The sequence below is a fragment of the Adiantum capillus-veneris genome, chromosome 5, assembly GCF_014529385.1.
Source record: "Adiantum capillus-veneris isolate H3 chromosome 5, ASM1452938v2, whole genome shotgun sequence".
Lineage (NCBI taxonomy): Eukaryota > Viridiplantae > Streptophyta > Polypodiopsida > Polypodiales > Pteridaceae > Adiantum > Adiantum capillus-veneris.
In genome coordinates, this window is record NC_140935.1 from 117893549 (window position 1) to 117920604 (window position 27056).

Sequence of the window (27056 nt, forward strand, 5' to 3'; positions counted from 1 at the left end):
TTTCTGACTACATTGACACCGATGGAGATAAAGTTGCTCAGTTGGCAGGGACATGGATTCCACTTTTGTTATATGCTGATGACATAGTGTTGATCTCCGAATCCCAGAGGGAATGCAACGTCAATTGGATGCTTTGCATACGTTTGCCCACGAAGTGGTTTGTCTGTCAACCTGGGTAAACCAAGGTTATGGTGTTTAATACCACCACAGTGGATCAGGGGTCAGCACCTACATTCACATACGGCCAGGAGGACTGTGGAGTACACAGACGCTTACACTTACCTTGGAGTGGTTTTTAGCGGACCTGCATTCTCACTCAGAAGAGCAGCTGAGACCAGACTTACTAGAGCCCACGCAGCATTGGGTAGATTGGAAAGGATGTGTTCGCAGCTTCAGTTTCAGGAGCCCTGGACGAAGCTCTGGCTCTTTCACACCTTGGTGTCTTCAGCATTGCTTTATGGAACCGAGATATGGGGACCTTCACTGGATCACCACGGGAGGCCGGGTCGCACAGACGGTTGGGGGAACATGGAGAAACCTCTCGTCTCTATGATCTCGCGGCTCATTAGAGCCAAGGCATCAGTTTTGTGAGCCATTATCCGAGCAGAGCTAGCAGCCCCCCCACTAGTGGTGGAGGCGCTCACCAGATCAGTCTCCTTCATAAACCGCACATGGGAACTTCCTAGAAACAGATATGCTCGCATAGCACTTGAATCCTCTCGACAGTTAGCCATACAAGGGAGATACAACATGCTGGTATGGGGAGATGACATCATGGTTTCAGGCACATGGGTTCAGCATCGACAGGCTGCCACCATTCCATTACTCATTGGATGCACCATCTCTCACTCTTACACAGTTAGAGATCACCAAGCTCATCCGCCAAGACCTGACCCAGCTAGACACCAGGAGGACATGGATACAACCAGCACAAGAATTGGGCACGAAGATGGCTTTCTACAGAGACCACCTTCTCCAGCTTACGGAAGATGGTTTTGTGACGAGACCCAAATACACTTGTCTCATGGGATACGATGTACTATTGGCCAGTTACGCACATCCTCTCACCAGTTGCGGATTGAAACTAGGAGATACAACGGAGTACCAGCAGAAGACAGGACATGCCCCTTGTGTAACATGGAACCTGAGACAGAGCTACACTATACATGCCGTTGCCCCGTCTACTACGAGATACGAGGCCGATTCCACTGCTTGTTCAGAGAGGGTTTTGGACCACTCTCAAGAGTCATGGGATACGAAGATCAGAGATGTCTGGGTTTGTTCTTGCTCGAGCTGCGCAGACACAAAGATAGCCTGATGAATGGAGAGGCTAGCCAGTCTCAAAGACGGATCACAGACTTTTTCAGAGTAGACACTGGACCCCGCAAGAGCCACTCCCACAACAGAACTCCCCCTCGTCTCACACCAAAGGCACACTGATTGATCGAGCGATTGAATTGGGGAAATCCAGGCGTCCGCGACTGCGAAGAACTACACAGCATCGACGGAGGCTACGACAGAAAATTCGAAGCACGCTGGCCAGGCATGCATGACGCCCGGTCAGACTACTAACCATGGAGGAAATTGATGAGATTCGCCAACGACCGATGATAGATCTCTTGTGATTCAGCTATCCCAACAAGCCGCCCATTTTTTGCTTAGTTTGTTGCTTGGCTCACATCGACCAACTTAGGACCCCATAGCATATATCTTTGTTTTGTACTGTTGTTAGGTTATTTTGTGACTTTGTATTAGATCCACCACTTTGTAACTTTTGGGTCTCATAGGTCATCATGGCCTTTTGAAGACGTTAATATAACATTTCATTTCTCTCTCTCTCTCTCTCTCTCTCTCTCTCTCTCTCTCTCTCTCTCTCTCTCTCTATTGAGGTAGCACTCATTAAGGCAACTGCAGTACGCACAGAGAAACTCGGCACACTAAAAGTGCTTGAGGATGGACCAACCAGTCGATGTCGGGGATGATAGCATTTATGAAACCTAAATTGAAAGCGGCTTTTAGGCGGAGGTTTCGAGAGAGCACACTATGGCCAGGTTATGTGAGAGCAGAGAAACTTTCTAGAGTCAAAGATGACTAAATGTATGAGAAGGTACAGGTGATGATGAAGGCGGAGCTAAGCCTCTTGAGGGGTGACATTGAAAAAGAGATGTATGCAAATGCGGAAAGTTACAAAAAAGCTATGTATGCAGATATGAGGAAAGAATTGGACAAAGAGGTTCTTAAAAAGCGTGACGAGATGTACACATCATCGAAGGCCGAAGTGCAGACGATTGTGAGGGCATAAGTGCATGTAATGGAATGTATGACGCATAAAAGATTAGAGGATGCACTTGCTATGTTTGAATCCTGGAAATAAAAAATGGCAGAACGCATGAATGAAAAGGATGCATTGATCGAAGCACTTAAGGGAGACCTTGCAGCTTGCAAAAATACCCCTGCAAAGGAGGTAGAAAATCAACCCTCAATGATCAAGGAGCTTGAAAGCATTAAGGAGCAGGTGAAAACTCTACGAGAAGAGGAAGAGCAAAAGGCACGAACAACCTCTTCGTGGGCGGAGCACCTATTCAAAACACAAGAGAAGGTTGATAAAGCTGAAAAGTGGATCGAGGACGCAAAGGAAGGAAAAAATAAGATGCCTGAAGCCACACCGACATCCACTATCATCAATATGACAATTAAGGAGGAGCAAAAGAGAGAGACTAGAGCCCTTCATGTGTGTGTTACAGGTCTCAAAGACACTGAAAAGTAGAAGAAGAAGTGCAAGATCTCTTGAAGCGCATGGATATTTTTGAACCCACACACACAGGTGCTTGGAGAGTTGGCAAGAAGGCAAGTGATGAGAAAGGAAGGCCCAAGGAAAGAGCACTCATTATACGTTTTCCTACACTAGAAGCTAGGAAGGAGAAGAGACCGACACTCAAGCAAACTAGGATATTTTTGGGGGATGACCTCACTCAACACATGTAGCACACATGCAAGAGCTGATGCTAGGGATCAAGACGGCAAGGGAGAAAGGTAAAATTACTTTCTACAAGGGAGGGAGAGTAGTGGTGCTGGAAAAACACACCGCATGACGGTGCGAGACCTATGGGACCAACCTTAAAATGGCAGCATGGAATTGTAATGGATCAATGAAGCTAGATGTAGGTGCATTTGAGGATAGCTTTAAGGGAAGAGACATTATTTTTTACTCGGAAACGCATCAGACTCTTGGCGGCACATTACCTAGAGTGACGAGATACCATTGGGAGACTACTTGTAGGCAAGAAGTGAGATCAATGCATAGAGGACGGGGGTGAGGAGGTGTGGCAATCCTATTCAGGGAGGAGTTGTAATCCCTCATTTGTAATGTTCGGAGGGATGAGCAGGCCAGATATATGTGGGTCAGAGTGAGAGCAGAGACAGGGAGGCCACTCTACATTGCAATATGCTATTTTGCCCCCAACACATCTCATTATGCATCACCCAAGGGGGAGTCACCCTTCATGATATTGGATGAGGACATATGGGAGTTCTCTACGGATGGAGATGTCATTCTTTTGGGAGACTTCAATGCCAGGACGGGCCAGTCTCAGACAACTTTTTAAGACACCTCAGAGGAAATGTTGAGAGAATTGGATTACATTGATATGGGATTGGCCAGGTGTTCATAGGATGAAGAGCACACTGGTTATGGGAGATATCTGACAGATTTGGGGACTGCACATGGTTTGGCCATCTTGAATGGCCTCCACAGATTTCCAGCGTCGAGTGGGTTCACTTGCTTTCCTCATAGACATGGGGCAAGCACAGTGGATTATGTTTTGGCTCAACCCAGTTTCATACCCTCTATTCAGGACTTTACAGTCAAGCCCAGGTCTATTGGGGTAGCAGTAGATCATGCTCTCCTCACATTTATTGTCTCATTCCAATTCAGCACAGCTCAACTGGCACACACCCTACGCATACCCGATACACTTTTACTTCAGAGACTGCTTCTGTCTACATAGATGATATGTACAGGGACGCTTATGCACAGAGGATCCGGGGAGACCTTTAGGGGAGCTCACTAGTCATGGATTGCTTCTCGACGCTTGGTACGACGAAACAAGAGGGCATTTCTAGCTCGGCTAGAGCGATTTATATCAATTGTTTTTGAGCCAGGATTCAGGCAAGGCATGGCGACTCTTCCATGAGCACTCCCCCCCACCGGTTATCACTTCTACGGAGGTATGGGGTCTGCATCATCTCTCTATACCGTCTCGGGTAGCCACCTCTTCCAGATCCACTAGAGCCATGCCCACACACATGTGCTTTCTTTACTCCGAGATGGTAAAGAAAGCCATTGACAGGATGAAGACTAGGAGAGCATATGATCACGATGGCCTGGTAGCAGAGCATTTTATACATGCCAAAGATTTGCTTGCAGAGCTTCTAGCAATGATGTTCAACCGTGCCATGTGCAAGGGCCTACTCCACGATTGTACCTATCTTCAAGTCAGGGGACCCTACCGCACTATCATGATCGGACACACATTGGCATGGTTGTATGCATCCATCCTTGAGCAACAATTGAGTAGATGGGCAGAGAGAGAGGGTGTACGAGCAGCAGGACAAGCGGGTTTCACGAGAGGTTTCTCTACTCTTGATCATATTCTGACACTCAAGAGCCATTATTGAGGAGGGGAGATCACGTGGGAGACGGCTCTATTGGTGCCGAGAGCTAGATTGATGCGCAAACTGCAAGGGATGGGGCTTCAAAAGAGTTGAATTGGAAGATCATGGCTCTATACAAGTCAGTAGTGGGGCATGTACGCACTCCAGAGGGGATTCCTGATTTGATACACTCCACTATTGGGGTGAAACAGGGTTGCCCGCATTTGGTATGTATGTGGATGAGGTTGCTGAATACATTGAGAGGGATGGTGATAGAGGAGCACAGTTGGCAGGGACATGGATCCCACTATTGTTATATGCTGATGATATTGTGTTGATTTCCGACTCCCCGGAGGGGATGCAAGGTCATTGATGCTTTGTACACATTTGCCCACGTAAGTGGATTGTCTGTTAACTTGGGGAAAACCAAGCTTATGGTGTTTAACACCACACCACAGTGGGTCAGGAGGTCAGCACCTACTTTTACATATGGCCAGGAGACGGTGGAGTATACAGATGCATACACCTATCTTGGGGTAGTCTTCAGTGGACCTGCATTTTCATTGAGGAGAGAAGCAGAGACTAGATTGACGAGAGCTTAGGGAGGTTTGGAGAAGATGTGTTCGCAAGTTCAATTTCAGGAACCTTGAACAAAGCTGTGCCTTTTTGACACCATAGTGGCTTCGGCTATGCTCTATGGGGTTCAGATTTGAGGGCCATCAGTGAACCACCAGGGTAGATTTGGTAGCACTGATGGATGGAGATGTATGGAGAGGCCTCTAGTCTCTAAGATCTCTCGGATGATTCGGGCTAAGGCCTCAGTGCCACATGAGATTATTCGGGCTGAGCTAGCTGCCCCTCCTCTCGTAGTTGAGGCCCTTACTAAATCAGTTTCCTTCATGCATAATTTATGGGACCTTCCCAGCGACAAATATGCTCGGCTAGCACTTGAGTCATCCTAACAGCTAGCGCTAGAAGGGGACACATCATGTTGGTATGGGCAAATGACACCATGGTTTCAGTCACATGGCTTCAGCATGGATAGACTGCCTCCATCCCAGTACTCCTTGGATGCACCCTCCCTTTCTCTCACACGACGACTAGACTTATACGTCAGGATTTGATTCAACTAGATACCAGAAGCACATGCACACAACCGGTACAAGAGTTGGGCACGAAGATGTCTTTCTATAGGGAGCATCTCCTCCAACTAATAGAGGATGGATATGTGATCAGAATGGTCTATATGGACACTCATTTATCCTATGGGATACGATGTGCTACTGGTCAGATGCGCACATCATCGCACCAGCTAGAGATTGAGACTGGCAGATTTAGGAGAGTACCAGCAGAAGCCAAGATATTTCAGTTATGTCATATAGAGCCAGAGACAGAGTTACATCACATTTGTCATTGTCCAGTAACAAGACCACCGCCGTGCATGCATGCCTAGAGTCAAAAAGCTCGCAAAGAAGGGAACAAGGCAGTATACCTAGATGGTAGGGTCATGATGGCAAGACCATCTCATAGGGACTCGCGGCCTCTGAGGCACACGAGGAGATCCACATTGCGGTTTGGAATTGCAACGGGGATCTATGGACACACCCAGAGAGACTCGAGGAGGTGATGAGAGGACGGGACCTCATTCTCCTGACAGAGACATGCGAGAGCTCAGAGTGAGGAGTCTACCGAGGATCCATGGCTTTCAGTGGGAGTCCTCACATCGAGGGAGTACTCGCTAGCACACTACACGAGGGTCTAGTGGGGTGGCTATACTCTTTAGACAAGGACTTGAGAGCAGGATACAGATTGTTGGACGGGATCTGCAGGCCCGCCACCTTTGGATTCGCTTTGAACTATCATGCGACAAGATCATTTACATTTCCCTCTGCTACTTCCCCCCTTCAATCTCCAAATTTGCTACTACAGAGATGGAGAGGCATAGGGAGGACAAACCATCCCCATACGCATGCCTACCAGATGAGATTATGGAGTACTCTACATTGGGGGAAGTTTTCCTTATGGAGACTTCAATGCCAGGACATGTTGTGACCAATGTGAGACCTACGACATAGAGGACCTAGTGGCACTGCACGCCACACTGGAAGAGACTACTATGAGAGATTCAACAGACACGGCCCGCATTACAGAGTACGGCCACCATTTGCTCAGATTAGGCTCTTAGCACCCTCTCGTTATTTATAATGGGATGGCCTAGTAGTCCACTTGAGGAGGGCTGACATGCATACCACGTGGAGTTCCAACTGGGTTGGGGGGGGGGGGGGGGGTGTTACTGTGGATTACATTATGGGATCGAGAGAGGCCACCCACTAAACTCTTTCACCATCCCACCCATACCTTTTGGAGCCGATCACACCTATCTTGCACTCTCCCTCACTGGAAACACCACACCCACAAACGCCCCCCACACACCACGATTCATTTTACACATGAGCTAGCCCCCCTATACTCGGCAGAGGTTGAGAAGGGACTCCTTTTACTCCACCCCTCTACACCACAACCCGTGCTCACCTCCCACATCACGTCCGTCCTTCGGACATCGGCCATTAGCTCTTTCTTGTACACCATCCACACAGCGCCCCCCCTCCCCCAGGACTATGCCATAGAACAGCTGGTATGATGATGAGTACAGAGACGTTTATCGTCAGTTGCGTGCGCAGTGGACCCTTGGGGAGATCACTGATCGAGAGGCCAGGCGACACATGAAGCTACTCACACGCCGAAAGCGGCGAGCCTTTGAGGAGGCATAGGAACTAGAGCTATACCGCTTATTCATGAGCATGGACAATGTTACTGCTGCTTTGTGGATTTTCGCAAAAAAGCATTTGATACAATCCCACAGGAGAGGCTCTTTTGGCGATTTCAAAGTCTGGGGATACCACCAGAGATGATATGGGCCGTCTATGCTCTCTATGAGACAAGGTTGCATCCGTACGTACGTATGGATTCTATGGGTACCCTACGTCCGTACAATACGGTTCAGTACGTATAGATAGTTTTCGTACACGTTTTTTTTTTTTTTTTGGCTTTTTTTGGGGGGGTGTTTTTGGGCTGCTCTATTTCAGCTGATTAGGCCTCTCTTTCTGAAAAACGCCTTGCTGCACAGTTGAGAGCGACTGGTTTTAGCAGAGATACAGGTACAGTGCAGTGTGTGCTCCTCTCTTGCAGTTGCCAGCTTTGAGTGCAGTGTGTGGTTTGTAGTACTCACTACTTATTAGAGTCAAGACTTCAGACTTCAGTCTTGGATTATGATGATTCATTATGTATTTAGTTTGATGTTCTTCGTTTTATGTGACCATGACAGCAGACATCTGACACTATTTGGTTAGCTAAGCTCAGCTTTGTGTTTTCATTGTTCAGTTAGAGTCGTGGACTCTAGTTTTTGGCATTTGCAATGGTCTATTGTTGATTTGCTAGTCTTTATTGAAAGTCTTGGTGAATGCATATATAAATGTATGAAGTACTCTCAGTTTTAGGCTTTGTGAAAAAAAGTGCAAATTTTTAGGTACCTAAAAACTCAATCCATTCTGTACTACGTACCTTACGAACCGAACTTGTACCGAACACTACCTACCTAACTACCTTGTTATGAGAGATTGACTGGGAGAGTTCATTGTCCAAGCGGCTTGCAAGAGTCTATTGCTAGCACCATTGGTGCTAAGCAAGGATGTCCCCTCTTCTCGAGCCTCTTTGGATTCTACATCGATGAGATCTCCGATTACATCTTACGAGCGGAATGAGCAAGAGCTGACCTAGCAGGTACCCCAGTCCACATTATGCTATACGCTGATGACATTGTTTTGATTTCAGAGTCACGAGAGGGTTTACAGAGCCATTTGAGCGCCTTGGATGAGTTTTGTACACAGAGAGGACTGATAGTGAACCTTGGGTTCACATTATGCTATACGCTGATGACATTGTTTTGATTTCAGAGTCACTAGAGGGTTTACAGAGCCATTTGAGCGCCTTGGATGAGTTCTATACACATAGAGGACTGATAGTGAACCTTGGGAAGAACAAGGTCATGATCTTCCACACCTCCAAATCGGTTTGGTGAGTAGCAACTTTTACAACAACAGGAGGCCCAATTGAGGTGGTCACCTCCTACGTCTACCTGGGAGTCACCTTCACTAGCAGACAGGGACCCTTCTCCATGGCACATGCCGCCATTGACACTCTCACCCGAGGATATGCAGCTTTGGCCATTGACACTCTTACCCGAGGATATGCAGCTTTGGCCATTGACACTCTTACCCGAGGATATGCAGCTTTGGCCATGTTAGAGCGGAGATGTCATCATGCACATTCAGGAGCCCCGCACGAAGGGTTGGCTATTTGATACATTAGTCACCCCCAGCCCTAATGCACGTAGCAGTAGGGTGGGCACCCGGATTGACAGATAGGTAGTGGGTACGGATCGGGAGACCACAGGTATATATGATCTCCTGCTTGTTTCAAGGCAAGCACACAATGCCAAAGGACATCATTAGGGTAGAGCTTGCTTCCCCCCCCCCCCCCCCCCCCCCCCCCCGGCAGTGGAGGCACTACGATCTGCTTTATCCAGAGAGTGAGAGAGCTCCCGACAGGCAGATTCACACGGGGAGCATTTGAGTCATCCATACAGATAGCAGAATGTGGATATGATAGAGCTTGGTACACACAGGGTAGAGCATGGTTCGGAGCACATGGCCTTCATCTTGAGAGCATGCCACCTTTCCAGTATGACTCACCCTAGGTTCATCTCTCATGCAGTGAGAGAAACATAGTGCTCTGACAGGATCTCTGGCAGCTATATATAAGACAGACTTGGATTACATCTCCCCTTCAGTAGAAGATTTCACACTACAAAGATCATTTCCTTACCATAATGGAGGACGGGTTCATACAGCGATCACGCTATATGGACATCTATATACCACACGGCTCACGAGTGGCGATTGGTCAGCTCAGAGTATCATCACACAGGCTAGAGATAGAGGTGGGGCGCGCTCATGACATTCCCAGGGAGGAGAGAGTCTGCCGAGTATGCAGAGAGGAGGTGGAGAGTGAGGAGCACTTTGTTTGTAGATGCAAAGCTTGTGATGATATTAGAGGCAGATACGAGTCACTTTTCAGCGGACAGCCTACCCTCTACGAGATCATGCACTCTCAAGATCAGTTTGGGCGTTACCTGTTGGAGATACTAAGGCACAAAGATACACTTCTACAACCACCTATAGAGACACGAAGGGGGGGGGGATATAGTCACAACTTACAGATTTTTCCAAAGGACTACACCCCCTCCACTCCCAGATCCACTGAGGGGAGTGACTCTCTAGCAGGCTGAGATGAGCGGGGCCAGACGACGCCCACGTGTACTGGATGCCGGGCCGCACGACTCCACTGCAGACAGATTGAGGAGATCCTTACCCGAGCGCGCTGATTGCTGAGGAGAGACGAGCCCAGATGATGGCTCACCCAGCAAGTTCATCCAAGCAGCCCTTGCTCACGATCCTCCCATGTACCACATTTTACACCCTCCTATTGGCACAGGATGGGGCTAGCTAGCTCGATACATTTGCATGGTTGTACTACCTGAGCATATAGACATGCACATACCCCTAGTACTAGAGCTCCATTCCCCCCATAGATCACATCACAAACCAAGGGTTTTTATCCTTTTCCTTATTTTGTACTAGTTTGGATTGTTTTGTCTTTTCCGATAGATGGAGGACATACACACATGTATATTTGATTTGTCTCATAGGTTGACTTCGGCCTATGAGACAAATCTGTGTGAGGCCGACTTCGGCCTCACATAGACATTAAAAATCTTTTCTCTCTCTCTCTCTCTCTCTCTCTCTCTCTCTCTCTCTCTCTCTCTCTCTCTACTTGAGGCATTCTCTCTTCACTGTTATGTGAGAAACGCTTTTGGGCTGAATTGGTTGTGAAAATTGGAAAAATATCTGGTTTTTAATGATTTGCGCTGTTGGGTGTGTGGGCTTTGGTCCATGACACCAACTAATCTTGGTGAGAACCTCTTCTGTATTAGCATTTTGTATGAGCCCTGTGTGTACAACCTCCAGTCAAGTCAGATCCCAGTTGGCATAAGTCAATACCACATCCCTTGCTTAGCTGTACGTAAGTCCAAATGAGTCCTGGGTTGACCCCCTCTTTATGAGGAAGCTTTTGGAAGATTTATTGTGCTCCTTTTGAGCCATGCTGCCTAGTTGTACTAGCCCTAGATGCCCTATGAGCTCTACTTATGAGCACCTCTTGTAACCACTTTCAAGTTAATGCGTTTTGTAGTTTTTGTTTGATTCTCTCTCACGTGGTAATGGTGAGCTCTTATTTATGAATGTGTCTCCTTGCTCTTTTCACCCTATCCTATGAAGTACTGGGATAGGTGACCTCTCGGGAAGTTGTTGCCCCCTCGGCCATAATGTGCATTTGTCCATATTTTGTTGCCCAAAAAGTCAGAGAAGAAAGTTTGCACATCCCCATTCTGCGATCTCATGATGAAATGTTGCTTTGGGTGGCCTTGGGCTTTGTTTCATGTACTGCCACCTAGAGCCTTCCTTTTTTTGCAGGAATTGGTAGTCCTTGGTACGCTTAGTGCAAACTTCGCGAGAGAGAGAGAGAGAGAGAGAGAGAGGCTCATTGCTTTCATGGAAATTCCTGGACAGGCTTGAACAATTTGCTTGCTGCATATGAAGACAAGACAGCTTATGCTCTTTGCATTTTCTCTTTAGCACTCGGACCTGATTGTGAACCCATAAGTTTTGCAGGGAGGACAGAGGTGTGTGTATGTTTGAAGCGTATATATGTTGCTCATCATCAACAAAAGTGTCATGTAAAGCTTAATATGTACTACACTCTACCCAGGGTAAGATTGTGCCTCCTCGAGGACCGAATGATTTTGGATGGGACCCTATCTTCCAACCACAGGGATACAATCTGACGTAAGCTTAGTTAATGATTGGGATGACGATTGAAAAATTATGTCAGAAAATTGGGAACACTAACTTTCAAGTTTGCTCCTTTCAGGTATGCAGAGATGGCCAAAGAGGAGAAAAACAGTATTTCACATCGTCGAAGAGCTTTGGACAAGCTGCGGGAACACCTGTGCAACCACTATTCTTTTGATAATTTACCCTAAACACGTCATAAAACTTTAGCACACACTTGGATACCACTTACAGGTTCTTCTTGATTGACATAAAACTGCTTTGTGGCCTTTCCAATATTGATGAAGGGCTCTTATTTTTTGTGTAGAACGATATAAGAAGCTTCCCAAATGCTAGTACTTTTCATTGATATAATTAGGACCATCACCACCAAAGTAACACAGTTGAATGAGAATCTGTCCAGGTTGACATGCCTATAAATTTTACTGAGAAGTCAATTTGCGCAAGTGCTATTCTACTGCAATGCGACGCACTGTGTACATGATATCTCGGGGTAGTCAACAATCATCTTTATAATGTCTTCTGTACCTGTCTTACTTCATTTCTCTGGTTTGAAGCATTCTTTATACTGAAAGTGTAAAAGGGAGTTACAGTTGCATTTACAATGCAGCTTCATGATTGATGTCCATCACAGGTCTTGAGTTCAAGACTCATCGGATAGACCTATAAGGTCTCTTGGGAATGTTCCTACAGTGTTAAAATTTCTCGATGTTAAAATGTACCCAAAAAAAAAGGTCTAGGGTGAGGATGTTGTTAGTGCCATCACTAACATGCTCCTTGATTACCTCTGCAGATCAATACCATTAAGAAATGGACTACAAACTAAACTTTCGGTTCTTATATTTGCTTACAGTAGAAAGGCATGGGAATCACTCGGTGCTTACATTTAGCAATCCTGCTTAAATTAGGACACTCTTAAATAAGAAAATATCTTCAGTTCAATCAAGATACCTCTAAAATTTGCATTAATCCTCACAAAAAAGTTCGGAAGTCATTTTTTCCCATAAAAGTGATATTTACAACCACATCATCAGATACAAAATGGTAACGCCAAGACAACTTTGGTGCCTCAGCCTCTTCCAGCTACAGCCACACCTGACTTTTGGCTCGTAGGGGCCTAGCATAGGCATCACTTGCAGTCACAACTCTGATATCATTTATAGAGGTCGAGCTATTGAAGTAGGTTTAATCTGATATAGTTACTACCTCAAATAGCTAGCAGTTTGTAAACATTTAAATTTTAATAATCTAGCTCAGCTTTACTTACATATATGTTGTACTATCACGTGAGTACTGCTGCTCAGAAGCTCATGGCCAAGCCAATAGCCATAGCCATCTGATGATTGCCTTTCTGAAAACACCCGTCGCAAAAGCAACAAAAAAGTGGCTTAAGGTTGGGTCTTTTAGGGGTGACAACTGTGAAATACCTCGGCAGTAACATAGATAAGAGTAGAATTTCAATGGCAAATTTTTCTATGATGCAGATGATAAAAATAACAACTGCTCAAAAAAACACTAAGGCCATTCTCTGTAATCGTATAAACTATAAAGCGGGTGATGGAGTATACATTCATCAATCTTACAAGGCATACATTGAACACAATGAAGCTTCAAAAACATACTCTCTCATCTATTGCCCGCTTGTACTAAAATCTTTAAGGCTTCTTCTTAGCAATCCTGCTATGTATTTGGGTCCTTTGCGGGATTGAGAGGACGTGCGCTCTTTTCTTCTGAGGAAATTTCGACTTGTATTGTCGATGGGAGGTGAATCTGATGCTGGCGAACATGAGACTGATTTGTACTCGTCACTTGGAGCTCTTGGATCTAAGATTAACCTAAACCTTGTAGACTCTTGATTTAGAAGCACAAGTAGAGGTGACCCGGGCATTTTTTCTTGTTCTTCCATATTGGATTCCTCACTCTGATCAAGCTTAGAAACTTGACCTGGTGCTTGAGCTTCTCTTCCAGGTACACCTTCCGGAACCCCTGCACAAGTCCTTTCAGCTTGGATGTCTTCAGGTGACCGCATTCTACTTTCACTTTGATCGAAAGAGTCTCCGTCAGAAATTCTGGGGGCTCCAAAATCTAGCCCTTCATCCTTCTCATCGACAGCCGCATTAAGTGATGAAACAGCATCTTGCCGCCTCCTTTCAAATCGGGCGTTATGGGTAGATGCCACCACTTGGTGTTCTGCAACCATCGTACTGGAAGTGTCCAAACAATGGGACCCCATGTTACTATAACCATCAACAGTGTTATCTTTTGGCTTTAGAGGTGACACTCTAGAGGCAAATACATTGGCGTCAACCTGACGCATTGTCTTGCTAGTGCTCCCTTCATGTTGCCATGATGACCCAGGATGCACATGCTGATCATGACAGGAAAGAATACCATAGGAATTGTACTGTGCCTCAGACAGCATGTTTGCTGCCCCACCCACTGAATTGATCTTCAGGAAGGGCTCTACCTGTTGTTGCTTAATGAGTTGTTTGACAGAAAATTTGTTGACTCTGCCACATGCACTGCACTGTAATTTCTGGACAAATCCATTAGTTGGAGGAAGGTCCAAGGGCACCTGAAGAACTCTACTGCACCCGTTACATGAGACATATGGAGCAGCACCATCCTTGGGTAATGGAGGATATTGAGAGAGCTTACCAGATAAATATGCTGGTAATGCAACATCCACATTTGGGAAATCATACCTGTGAGTTAGGTTTGTAGGCCCCTCAATGCATGCTACAAGAGGGCTGGCCAACTGTTGGAAAGGACCATGGTGTGCTTGATGACAACTCCACTGATCAACATGTCCTGAATTCCAGGCCATGGATCCAGAGTGACTTAGACAAACAGCACAATGAGGGCCAACATGGTTTTGCATGTATGGATGTTGGTGATGAGAACACAGCATGCAAGCGTTGGGAACTGCATGATATGCGACAGTAGTATTATTGTGAATTGTCACTGGGAGTAACGAAGGTTGTAAAGGCACTTGATAACTGTACATCTGATTGGAATTCAAGGTCCCAAAAGCAAGCTGATCCGAGACATGATGATTAGCAACAACATAAGGGATGCTGCTTGTGGCATGGTCAGAGAAGACACTTGAATGCCTTTCCTTTAGCTGCAGACCTGGGTAGTGTCTTTGATTTTCCATGATGGGGGTATAATAGTGAGCATTTGAAGGAGAAACATCCAACTGCCTATGTTGCCATTCATCTACTTTGTGATAGCTGTAGAGATCAAGTTCCATCTCTGTACCTTGCAGTAGATGATGATCATATAAGTCTTTATCACTTGCATGAGTTTCAATGAATGTATGAACACCCTTGCCTGGATCTGACAACAGTCCATCAACCAAGGGACCTTGAAGGACAGAGGAGGGGTTGTCATTAACCATTCCTGCTATTATCTTTTGATCACCTTCAGTAGCACTTCCCAAGTCAGTAGCCTGAATATCACCCCTTAATGGACCGACATGAGAAGCGCTCTGTCCCTCTTCAACAGCAGAAATGCTGTCCTGACTTGGAGTAAATTGAGGATCCTGCCTGCTGGATGAAACTGTTGCAGCTAAAGACTCGACACGATTCTGGTCGTGATCAAGTGTAACAGAGCTGATGATGTTGGCTAGATCATCAACTTTTGAAGAAAGGTCAAAACTAGATGTTTCTAAATTATCTATATGCTCATTCTCTTTTCTTGGGTGAGAAGTTATGTGATCAGCAACACCCACTCGCAGAGGAAGATCAGTATCAGATCCCTCGGAGTGTTTGCTAGACTCATGTAACACATACTCATTAGTGTTTGCATCGTACACATCCCGCAATTCCAATTGATGAGGAGTTGCAGAGGCTGCCTGCTTTGAATGAGGCTGAACTAAGTCGTTTTGACCAGATGAATCTGGAAGCTCGAGGCTGTCTTGCAGACCATCAGCCCATGGCGCTGGGAAATCAAAATCAGACTCCGATCCATCATGCGTCCCTGTTTCAGAACTAAATGAATACCTTCCATGCTCACTTTGATCAGAGCTCTCCTCACATCTGTTAGAGATTCTTACTCTCAGAGGAGTACATAAAGGCACATCAGATGCCTCATTGTTAGGCACTGATTGGGAAAATTTTGAAGGAGGCAGCCTTTTGCGGCTACTGTCCAATTCAACAGGTAGGTTCTCTTCAAGGGTGTATTTGAAGGAGAATTCACACCTGCTTGTTCGGAACATCTCCAAGTCCAGTCGTTTGTTGCTTGCACTGCCTTTTCCATCAGATTCCTCTGCTGTCAGCACTAACTCGTTATTGACTGCAGAAAAACCATTCGCTATGGAAGAGCTGTCCATTTCTTCATTGTCTTTGTTCTCATAAAGATCCTCAGAAGTACCATTTATTGAAGGTTTTGCTTCCTTGACATGATTATTAGAGACTACATGAAGCTCCTCATTTTGGGTGACTGGCTGTTGTTCTTCCTTGAGGATTAAAGACCTGTTTTCTCTACAAACTTCAGAGTTTGTGTCTTGTTGTGTGCCACACTCATCCATAGGGCTTCCTTCTTGCACGCTACTGCCCCCATCACTCCCATTCACAGCCTTAGGCTGCTCAAACTCCCTATCCTTTGCCTGACCAGAGAGGGTAATAGTGGATGCAACCACTCCATTAGCTGAAAAAACAACAACAACAACAACAATGACAACACCTTTAGTATATCAAAGCCCTCCACAATCCAACCCTAAAAACTGAACTTTTTGAGGTAATGCTGTGAAACTCTCTAACCTGAAAGGCGACATGAGCATATCGGGCATTCAAATATAGCTTTCGCGGGCTCTGAGAAGAGCGCAGTGCATTTCGGACACCGCACTTTCCTGCGGGCTGCATTTGGTGTACCTGGCATGGCCTTGGAACGTACCTGTGAAAAAGCAACTAAATTATCCAGTTACGTTGAAAGATTTGAAGGCATCATACCAGCCAGCATTCAAATGATTCACATTCAAGAAGCAGAGGAAGCAGAGAGGTATAATTCTTGCATGATGTGAGAGATGGAGACATGGGATGGAAGAAACGGATCAATGGAAAACAAATTCTGGTAAAACGGGTGTAAAGACCGTCAAATTCGAGCGATTGGAAAGCAGATGCAGGCGATTCTTATGAGAAACAGGGGAGAACAGAAGGGTAGAGCTTACCTTCCAGAAGAGAGTCAGGCAAAGATCGTTGAAGAGCCACCATCAAAGAGGGAATGCGCAGCTCAGGAACAAGTAGAAGCCGAAGAAGAGGAAAGAGAAGGGAACAAGGGGAAGACCAGGAGAAACAGGGGAGAAGGTTGTAAGAGTAAAGTTTCCTGCAAAGAAAGAAAGGCAGGTACAGAAAACCCTCCCCTCCGTTGCAACTTGCATGAGCTGGATCCGTACCTCTCAATCGGACACACCCACACCCTCTCGCACAGATACACACATTGCGCAGGTCACTCGCCTGCGAGTGGCAATTTTGTGTTGGGCCACTCCCATTTCAAGGGCCCCAATTTCCACTGAGTTCTAACTATTCAGGAACCTTTCCAATACACACACACACCTCACTAAGTGGACTTTGTGGAAAATCTTTGGACTAACTATACACAATTCCTTTCTATGGTTTTTTGGCATGCATGTAACATGCGGCCCTACATTGACCTGTTGAACTTTTGGACGCAATTAAAAAATAGCTGGATAAAGCTTGTCAATTGGTGCCACATGGAAAAGTTTTGGGCTTGCGCGATCCCTTAGTAAAGCATCGAACTTTTAGGAGCAATTGTGGGTTGGATAAAGCTTCTTGATCAGTGCCACATGGCAACTTTACGATGTCAAACTTATTTCTTACAAGGAACTGTTCAGACTGCACAAATAACGAACGGGTGCAAACCTTATGAACGACATCATTTTGAGTCATGGACCGGGCTTGTCGGTTCCACATGTAGGTAGTAGGTGATTAGGTAATCACCAATTGTATATGAAAGGTGCACTCCAATAGATAAGGTTCGGTGTTGACCGTCCAAGTGTGGACGGTCGTGTGCGAATGATTGGACCATATATAAGCCTGTGTAAACCTAAAACTCTCTCATCCTCCCTCTAAAGTGCTAATGTAAGTGCTCTTGCTCCTACTCTCCTTCTACGTCTACATGCATGTGTGCAAGTTTCTGCAAGTGTGTGTGCAAGGGAGGGAGTGTGTATACGCGATTGAGCGTTGGTAGCAACACCAACAATGGCAATGTGGTCGAGTAGCAGAAGCAACAAGCCTCTTCTTCTCTACAATGCAAGGATCCCTCATCCATGGCAGTACAGGGAGGTGAGTGGCACACCCTTTGCACTCTATTGACCTTGTCAATATAGTCTCTTCTTCTCTACAATGCAAGGATCCCTCATCCATGGTAGTACAGGGAGGTTAGTGGCACACCCTCATCACTATATCACACGGGCATGCTCAAATGGGATCAATGGTGGAGGGTGGCACACCCTTTGCACTCTATTGACCTTGTCAACCACTGTGTTGACCTTGTCAACACACTAGTTGCGCGCTTGCAACCTTTGTGGCTTGCACACGATGCCAGGCAAGTTCCCTAGTCTAACAAGTACGATATGAACGTACATTTTTTTCACTGTTTGCAAGGAACCTGTTGTGCTGTTGTTTGAGCTTCTTTTTATTTTGTAAGAAAGGTTGGGAAGGGTGCATCTGTTATTGATTCTGGTATCTGCCTGTACAAATCTGGGTTTTAGGTTTTTATGCTCATTTGTTAGTTCAATGTTTTGAGTTCTATATGAGCGTTTTCTTAGTTCAGCCATAGCACACTGCGAAGTTTATATTTGTTAAGTTCTATCACATCACACGGTCAGCTCGTGGATGTTAGCTCACTCACAGCACTGCACAATCACAATTGTTGAAGCGACAAGATTCAAGATTTTTCTCAAAACAAAAACCATAAACACAGTCCGCATGAGGGAGGGGAAAGAAAATCTTTTTTAAAAGAAAAATTGAATTGAAAAGAAAAGGGCCCAATCGGTTGCAGCTTCGTTTATATATATATGTATATATATATATAACAAAGAGACTAACATACTCCATAGCCTCCTCCTTGGTGAGAGCAAGAGTGAGGGCCAAATTATATATATTGTTTAGTCCTCCCAAGGGTGAAGAGGGCATGTGGGATAAAGGAGAGGCCTTTCCCTCCAAAAGTTTTCTAATTTTCACTTTTACCCACACGCTTAGGTGGAAACTGCTTCTTTTGGGGGCCATGGGCACCTTGATTGGTCAAACATTATCCTGGAAAAAGCACCAAGATCTTCCAAACGATATGCTCATTTTGAGCTATTGCATATCCTAGTCCGCATTGCAAGCATCAAAAACGAGAAAAAACAAGAAAGAGCAAGAAAAACCAAAAAACAAATCAGAGAAAAAAACGAAAGAAAAACGTCTTAGGGTGTTTGATGCTTGTAGGACACTAAAATCACATGTATTTATGCTATATGGATGGGTGCTAGAGCCTCAAAAAATAGAGAGTGCTTCAGTTTACATAGGCACAAATTATCTACCTATGTTAGGTTTTAGACCCTCTGCCGACGGGACCCAAGGTAGCATAACCCAAGACCCATGCCTAGTGACAAGCAACACTTCATTCGATTATAACATGATGTAGGGATACCTTACGCAAGGCTTTAAAGTTCTAATCAAAACGTGTAGGTCTTAGCCCCACAACCTTGTTCTAGTGTGTTTAGTGGCTTAATGGAAACATTTAGTAGAGCCATTCATTCCTAACCCATGGCTAATTACACGAAGGGAGTTGGGAGGTAGACGCTTTGTACACATCTCACGCGGACCCTACACTTTCAAGGAGTGTTCACGTGGATGTTCCACCCACTAGAATAGTTGAGGACCCTACTGATTTACCACCCTCAAAAGTCCTATTGCTTGACGGCAAAAGTCTTGCAGAAGTGCAAGAAGTCACGAGAAGTATATCCAAGTAGCTAGAGACAAGGAAATAGAAACTTATGCAAGGCACGACACCATTGAGAAAATCAAGGAAAGACAACAATGAAGACGACTAAAAATCATTGAGCAATCTGATCACCCTAAATTGGTGGTAATGAACAGTTTAACAACAGGTAGTGACATTGCATTTCCTTCAAGAGGAACCTCTAGTGCATCAACTTTTGATGGGTTATTTCTCAATGGAAATTGGAAGTACGACTTGCATAGTGAGACTCTGACCAACATGAAAACTAGCCACACCTACTCTGTGGGTTGGTTGGATATCTTACAATCCACGTTGAGTGCCACAAGTCTAGAGGCACAACATCGTATGATTTTGCAGTGCCATCCATAGGACTCTCCAAAATGAGAGGCATAATAGAGGGATAATTATACCTTCAACAGGTCCTATGAAATTCTAGATAGTGCCAAGGCAACTTCGCCAAGATTGTCACAAATGGATACTCTTTGTGTGAATCCAATAGACCCATCATACATTGTTTTGCATGGCATCTACGTACATTTAAAGTCCACAAGCATTAGTTTTACTTTTCCAAATCTAGCTCATCTTTCTCTCGGAAACACTACGAGTACAATGCATTTTCCAGTGATGAGCATGAGAGAAAGTGAAACCCTAACCTATGTGGTGAATGTTGCACTGACACCTGCTTACTTTATGCCTAAAACAATTTCCACATTTGATACAAGCATGCATCACCCATTTGTGGCTATCGCGACTAAAGCTTACGCCGTCCATGCATCTCTTGACATTCCATTTGCTCATGGTTACGACCACATTATTCTAATTTCTATTCAAATGGAGCTATGCTAAATTCCATGTCATATTTCATGTCTCAAGCAGGCCCTACACCTTTTGGGAGCATGCCTTTTTTTTTTGCATCTTCTAGACCCCCACGTGCTGCACCACTATTCTAAGCATGGAGCCCAAGAAGGAGTGTGCCCGTGCCAAGACCACTGCCAACCCTGTACCTCACATAAGTCTAGGAGCCCCTCCTACACCAGCTATACCTGCTCATGTAGATGAGTGGCAACATTTGCTCAAATCATCAGTCAATCTATTGCAAAAAATATGCCTAATACACTTGAGACGGATCCTGGAAGCAAAGAAGGAAGTGAAGCGGTTCAAGTGGCAAAACTCACACAAAAATTTTGAACATGTATGTGACTCCCTGAAAGATCACAATGAGTTGCATAAGTGCAAAGCCTTAAACTTAACCCTGAGTGGAAAGGCCAAAGATTGGTATAGGACATTGAGAGTTGAAGAAGGGAGGCTATACAATGTTCTCAAGAGGTTGTTCTTGAAGGAGTACATATGAGAAGGCCTGCTTTGGGGAGTGGCATCTTAACTTCAAAAAGCCAAACGTGAGGAAGGAGAATCAGTGAGAGAATTCATTAGTCGTTTGAAGCATTTGAATTCTCGTTATACCCCAAATGAGTGCTTTAACAAAAATCAAATACTTGGCAGATTCATGCGAGGATTTTGACATGAGGACATCTATAATGGCTTAGTCATGAGAGGTATTACTACTTGGAAAGTTGTCAGTATCCATGCAATCCAACTAGAAGACAACTTGATGACTCCTTGATGATTGCATGGAAAAAGATGTCTATTGAGACAAAATCCACTAGCTCACAAGCCGTTGAGCATGAACCGATGATCATAAAGCATACTGCTAAGGAGCCAAAGATATCTATAATTTCCTTGGCAGATCTTACAAAGGCCTTCTAAAAATACCTTAGGGACAACCGAGCTCCTCAAAATACTCGTAACTCATATATACCCAAGAAGGGAGCAATAATGTTGTTTTGTTTACTTAGGTCCAGATAGCACGAGTGAATGACCTACCTTTAGAGATAAATTTAACGAGAATTGCAATACGTGTGGTGGATATGGCCATCAATCTAGGGACTATCTAGTACTTCAACATATGATGATAAATAAGCCACCATTACCTTGGACGAACCCGACTCTAGCTTCTGCATTAATACCTGTCGCATTTGTGGAGCAATAAGCACAACATTTAGTCTCGAGGAACCAAAATGTTGTCCAATCTATACCCTTTCCACCTCCATTTCTAGGACCACAACCTCTATATATCCTAAAGTCACTCCTATAAACCAAATGGGGTGTGAGCTATCTAGCACGTATTTAGATTACGAGGATGACATAGACTCTACCATTCTAAATGGAGTCGATACACTTGAATTGTGTCATGAGTACTACATGTTTAGCTATGGTGGGTACACACAATAACCATCCATGGATGAAAATGACATAGTAGAGCTTGATTATTTTTTGAAATGACTACAAAAGTGCCTCTTATATATGCATGGGCTAGAGCTTGTTGCTTACATCATGGATGAGGTGTGAGAGAGCTCAAGGATCATTCCAAATGTGGAGAATCAAGTGGAGAACTTGTATACAGTCTTTTAGGGGATATTTTGACCTATCTCTTGGCTTTATATGCAAGTGGAACATGTGTAGAAACACCCATGGGTTATGTACCTTTGTATGGGCATCATTTGGGATGGCTAAACATGCATCAATGGCTAGGGAAAGACTCCATATAGAGGTGCAAAATATGTCACACACTCCAGCAAAATTTCTCCCACGTGTGTCATATGTAGCACTCAACAAGTACAAAGTGTCATCTCCTAGAGAATTTGAACAATAGGGTGTAAGAATCAAATATCTATCCTAGAGAATTTAACAATAAGAATAGATGCAAAATTGCCCCCCTTGATGAATGTATTCCATCAAGAATTTGGCTACAAAAGTTGGTGCTTTAGAGTATGTCATCAATGTAGCAAGGGTTGGCCTCGCCATCTTCATCGTCAAAGTCTTCAAATACCAAATTGATTTTGCCTGTGTTGTTGGAGTTTCTACCTCAATCTTTGTCTTTGAAGTTGCTTTTGTTGCTTTGTGCCAGCTTCTTTGTTTTTGTAAAAAGAAGTATTTGATGAGTGTGTGTTCTTTCCACATATGCTGCACGAATTGATCTTATAGTAATTTTTTGAAAAGCAGTTGCTTCTTCCATGGTGTTGACATCACTTCTTTTGCAAGTTAGGTCTTCAACTGAGCTCAATGGGGCGAGCTTTGAAGAGAGTTTTTTTTTCCAGGGGGCTGCCCTCCCTACATCCCCTTCCTCCTCTTATTGCCCATGTGCTTCCTCCTCTTCCCTTGCTCCTCCTCTAATATCCTCCCTCTCCTCCACCTCCTCCCTACATCTCCTTTGTAGGGCACCCTCATCTCCTCCATTTGCCCTCTCTTCCTCAAGTTCCTCCTCTTCTCCCACTTACTTTCCCCCCCTCCCACCCTCTCACTCTTTGACCCCTATCCCTCTCTCTCTCTCTCTCTCTCTCTCTCTCTCTCTCTCTCTCTCTCTCTCTCTCTCTCTCTCTCTCTCTCGGTAATTGAATACTTATTTAGCTCTCAAAACCTCTTTAAAGAAGAGCATATCCACCTTATTTCTTTCTCATGCACTTTGCTACCTAGGAAGGTCCAGTTAGCTCAGCTCTGCTATGTATCTTACCATTCCTGGTATTTCTGGATGTTCATACATCACATATGGCACTTTAAGAGGAAATTGTGGTATCCCCCTTCCTAAGACACTCTTTGGAGCAAATATTTTAAGAACTCTTGTTACTTTTGGTGGCATCATTGACCTTCTAACGATCGTATAATTACCCACTTGAATTACGCTTCCATGCAATGCTGTCCTAGAAGCACAAGGTTCTATGGATCATATAAAATGTGAATCCATTGGTTTTTCGCATCTATCTATTCTACAAGTTTTGGTACAATTTGAAGACCAAAAAATCAAAATTGGCAAATCTTTGCATTTTTAGCAGACTCTTCCATTGAACCTTTTTGCCTTCGATTTTGAGTTTTAAGCGTCCAAATAACTTGAACATGCATACTCAAATTAGTATGGATATACAACATATGCAATTAGTTTATGAAAAGATACCTTGGATCCACTCAAACGCAAAGAAAAGCTTGTTTTCTTTAAAAACTGTGTTTGTTCTCTTCTCAGGTTATTGTCGGAGATTTAGCCATCCAAACAGCTTGAGATCTTGCATGCGTGTTCTAAATGCTATGGATATACACAGTGCAAGGTCACTTTTTAAAAAAATCTTGTTATTTTAGAGAAATCTCGACTTTTCTTCAAAAATACACTGTGTTTTTTACTTTCTGCACAAATTTTTTTGGTGTCCGATTGACTTGATATCTCGTGTGCTAGGCCTATGTACTATGGATATACATCAACAATATCAAAACTTGGAAAAGGTCATAACTCCATCACATTAAGAGAGACTTACCTTTTTTTTTTCCAAAAATTGCGATTTTTTCCTCTTTTCGGCCTAATTTCGGAGATTTAACGATCCAAACAACTTTTAAAAAAATCATGGTTTTTCTTTGAAAATACATTGTGTTTTTCACTTTTTGGCCCAAATTCGGAGATTTTGATGTCTGATTGACGTGATATGTGGTGTGCTAGGCCTATGTACTACGAATATCCATCAACAATCAACAAACTTGAAAAAAGTTATGCTTGATCATGCTAGGAGAGAATTGGCATTTTTTTTTCCAAAAGTTATGTTTTTTTATCTTTTTGGCCTAATTTCATAGATTTAGTTATCCAAAGAGCTTGGGATCTTGCATGCATGTCCCAAATGCTATGGATATACACAATCCAAAATTACTTTGTCTATATAGGCATGTACCTGCATCATTTTCTCTATAACAGCATCCACCTGTGGAAGAATATCAATCGGGCTACCTACCCTCAAGGCCATGTTTTGCACCGCGTGCACATTCCCCTTAGCTCTCGGCAGCCTGGTGCTAACACTCGTAGACCACTACCTCCTCAATTTTGGATTTAAAGCCAACACCTGACCAAAAGTAATGTTTGCTTTCTAATTTTGAACATCACTTACCAGGTTGTACTCGGGATAGCCATGCCCCAATTGGAAATGTGCTTGCTTGATTTTGCTACGTCTCCTTCTTTTACTAGGCTCAGGTTGCTCTCTGCCTTTGTACACCTTTTCTTTGCCCTTGGGAGCTCTGGTTTCACGTTCGTTCTCTGTCTCCCTCTCAGCTCTTGCCATTCTCTAGGAGAATAGTTGTTGCTTTCGTCGGAAGAGGAGGAAGGTGAAGAAGAAGGAGAAGAGGTTGACCTCTTTCTTGCCCTTTTCTTTCTTTGTTTCCTCTCTTCCCTTTCGAAGTAACAAGGAGAAGGACTATGGGTTAATCGTTTCCTCTTGGGAGGAGTTGGCGACCGTCTAGACCGCCGTCTTCGTGGAGCCACATCTTCAGAGGAACTTAGGGATTCGCTTATTTCTCGTTCTTTGGATTCCTCCTCTCTTAGGGGAGAGAGTCTTCTTTTGGGAGTCTCATCAAGAGACCTCCTAAGCTCTCTCTCCTCTTGGAGAGGAAGAGAAATCCTATAAGCACGAATTTGCTGAGTAACTTCGGCTTGCAAAGTAGGGTTGCCCATAGCTTGCTACAACCTAGTAACAAGGTAATTAACAAACATGGGGGCATCATCATTAGCACCTTCATGTGCAAAATCAAAGTTATCAATGTTCATTCTACTATGATACCAATGTATGGAAATTCCCTATGAACATTGAGAATAGCGCAATTAAGAGAATTATAGTGAACATTTTTATGAGACTACTTTGAGAACATAGAGGGTGATCTTAATTAGCGATAGCAACATAACCATTGTACTTAATTCACTTGACATGAAAAATACTTTACAAGAGAGAGTATTAGAGAATATGACAACAATTGAGGACCAGATTTACTTGGAGCCGATCCCCCCTCCAAAAGGCTTTTGTATTATAGATTCTCCCATCAAACCAGAGTGATTCGTTAGCTGCATTGTAGTGTGCAGTGCGTAGGAGCAGATACAAAGATGACAGTCTGAAGCAGATTAATAGTTCTAGTTCTGTCTTAACACATTTATTGCTCAAGGGGGGGGGGGGGGGGGGAGAGAGAGAGAGAGAGAGAGAGAGAGAGAGAGAGAGAGAGAGAGAGAGAGAGAGAGAGAGTGCGTACCAAGAGATGACATTGTGGACAGGAAGCTCGTCGAGCACTTTTTTGAGCTTCGTAAATATTTGGCATACATGTCAATTAAGCCATTTCCAAGCACAACGTCTTTTTTCAATAGTCTTTTCCCATATCAACGTCCGCATAATGCCACATGCCTTTAAGATGCAAGTGTAGGTGATTGCACTAAGTAATCACCCATACATACTTGCAATTTTCTTTCATCATGCCAATGAGATTTTACTCACAACACGTAGATGCTTCAAGATAGTATATGATCCTACTTAATAAACTCAATCCTTCCATCAAGAAAAATCGCTAACATTGAACTAGCTATCATATCATTTTTCCAGCTCCTTTTACAACTGCTGTGAGAAATCATCATTCACATCATCGTCATCCCAATCATCCTCCGATTGGTGTAAAGCATCTTTTCCCTCGTCTTCATCATCCCGCTCTTCATTCTCGAACTCTTCAAACTCGTCATCATCTTCTAAAAGATCCAGCTTAGGGTCGTCAGCAGCAGCTGGGGCATCTTTGGGTGGATTTTGAATCACCATTTGCGTTTAGTGAAGGGTTGCAATCTCTCTCTCTCTCTCTCTCTCTCTCTCTCTCTCTCTCTCTCTCTCTCTCTCTCACACACACACACACACACACACACACACACACACACACACACACACACACACACACACACACACACACACACACATACACACAGAGGCAAAGACAAACCTTCGAAGAAACCTCCGAACTGTTGCCTGCAAGCTGTGCACGTAGCAACATGTACAATTTGACACAAATACCAATAAATTCAGGTTGTGTGTGAGTGCACACTATGTGGGAGGCCAAAATTGAGCCTATCTCAATCGAGCAATCTGCTGTAGCAAAACAGGGTGAATGGCTGCAGTTACTGACCAGCGAGCAGCAGAGTGAGTGCACCATTTGCAATTCTCTAGCGCGCAGTTGGGTTGTGCCAAGGGCCTTCAGCAGATGGGGGATGTGCTGAATATGCGCAAGGTACAGACGCGGCACAACAAGAGGCTCCCTTAGGGTGATGGCAGGTTGCGCAGCGAAATAGAACACTGCAGCTCGTTGCAACTCTGTCTCTCTCGGAGCGCACTTTTATTTTTAAGCCCTACGATTAAAAAAGCTTTCGAATGTTATGCCAGCCACGTGGACGAAGGTGCTTCTAGATTTTTGAATTTGCCTTCTACGCTAATGAAGTAAAGAGACTTGGTACAATACAATCTTTGTGTTCCTTGTGACCTAGGTGATGCAATGAATATGGAAAGCTTCATGCATCACGAGCATAACATAGACTTTGTAAATGCATTAACTATCTCCGGTTTCAATCCCAAGGCCTCAAACACC

The 27056-nt window shown here is 44.3% G+C and overlaps 2 protein-coding genes and 1 pseudogene across 2 annotated transcripts in view; 1 reads left to right on the plus strand and 2 right to left on the minus strand.

Moving 5' to 3' along the window:
• LOC147457978 (Inosine triphosphate pyrophosphatase family protein) overlaps positions 1-12137 on the plus strand; it is a 50541-nt gene extending 38404 nt beyond the window's left edge. Inside the window, exons 6-8 of the mRNA XM_086511737.1 lie at positions 11340-11452; positions 11539-11615; positions 11701-12137. Of these exons, the coding sequence (XP_086367863.1) occupies positions 11340-11452; positions 11539-11615; positions 11701-11812 (302 nt within the window). The 3' untranslated portion in view covers positions 11813-12137. The remainder of the gene's footprint in view (positions 1-11339; positions 11453-11538; positions 11616-11700) is intronic.
• Positions 12138-13038: 901 nt separating this feature from the next.
• Positions 13039-17043, minus strand: LOC147457980 (uncharacterized). The gene is made up of 3 exons (XM_086512739.1): positions 16792-17043; positions 16385-16517; positions 13039-16271 (listed from the first exon to the last, which is right to left on the minus strand). The coding sequence occupies exons 2-3, from the start codon at positions 16500-16502 to the stop codon at positions 13252-13254; spliced, it is 3138 nt and encodes a 1045-aa protein (XP_086368865.1). The 5' UTR covers positions 16503-16517; positions 16792-17043; the 3' UTR covers positions 13039-13251.
• An 8919-nt stretch (positions 17044-25962) lies between these two features.
• On the minus strand, positions 25963-26242 carry LOC147457981 (uncharacterized; annotated as a pseudogene).
• Between the last annotated feature and the right edge of the window lie 814 nt (positions 26243-27056).

Bases quoted from the DNA above. Each gene is read 5' to 3' on its own strand.
- LOC147457980 (XM_086512739.1), bottom strand. From the start codon at position 16,502: ATGCCAGGTACACCAAATGCAGCCCGCAGGAAAGTGCGGTGTCCGAAA. The intron at 16,272-16,384 runs GTTAGAGAGTTT...TTGTTTTTTCAG, and splicing joins ATGCTCATGTCGCCTTTCAG to CTAATGGAGTGGTTGCATCC.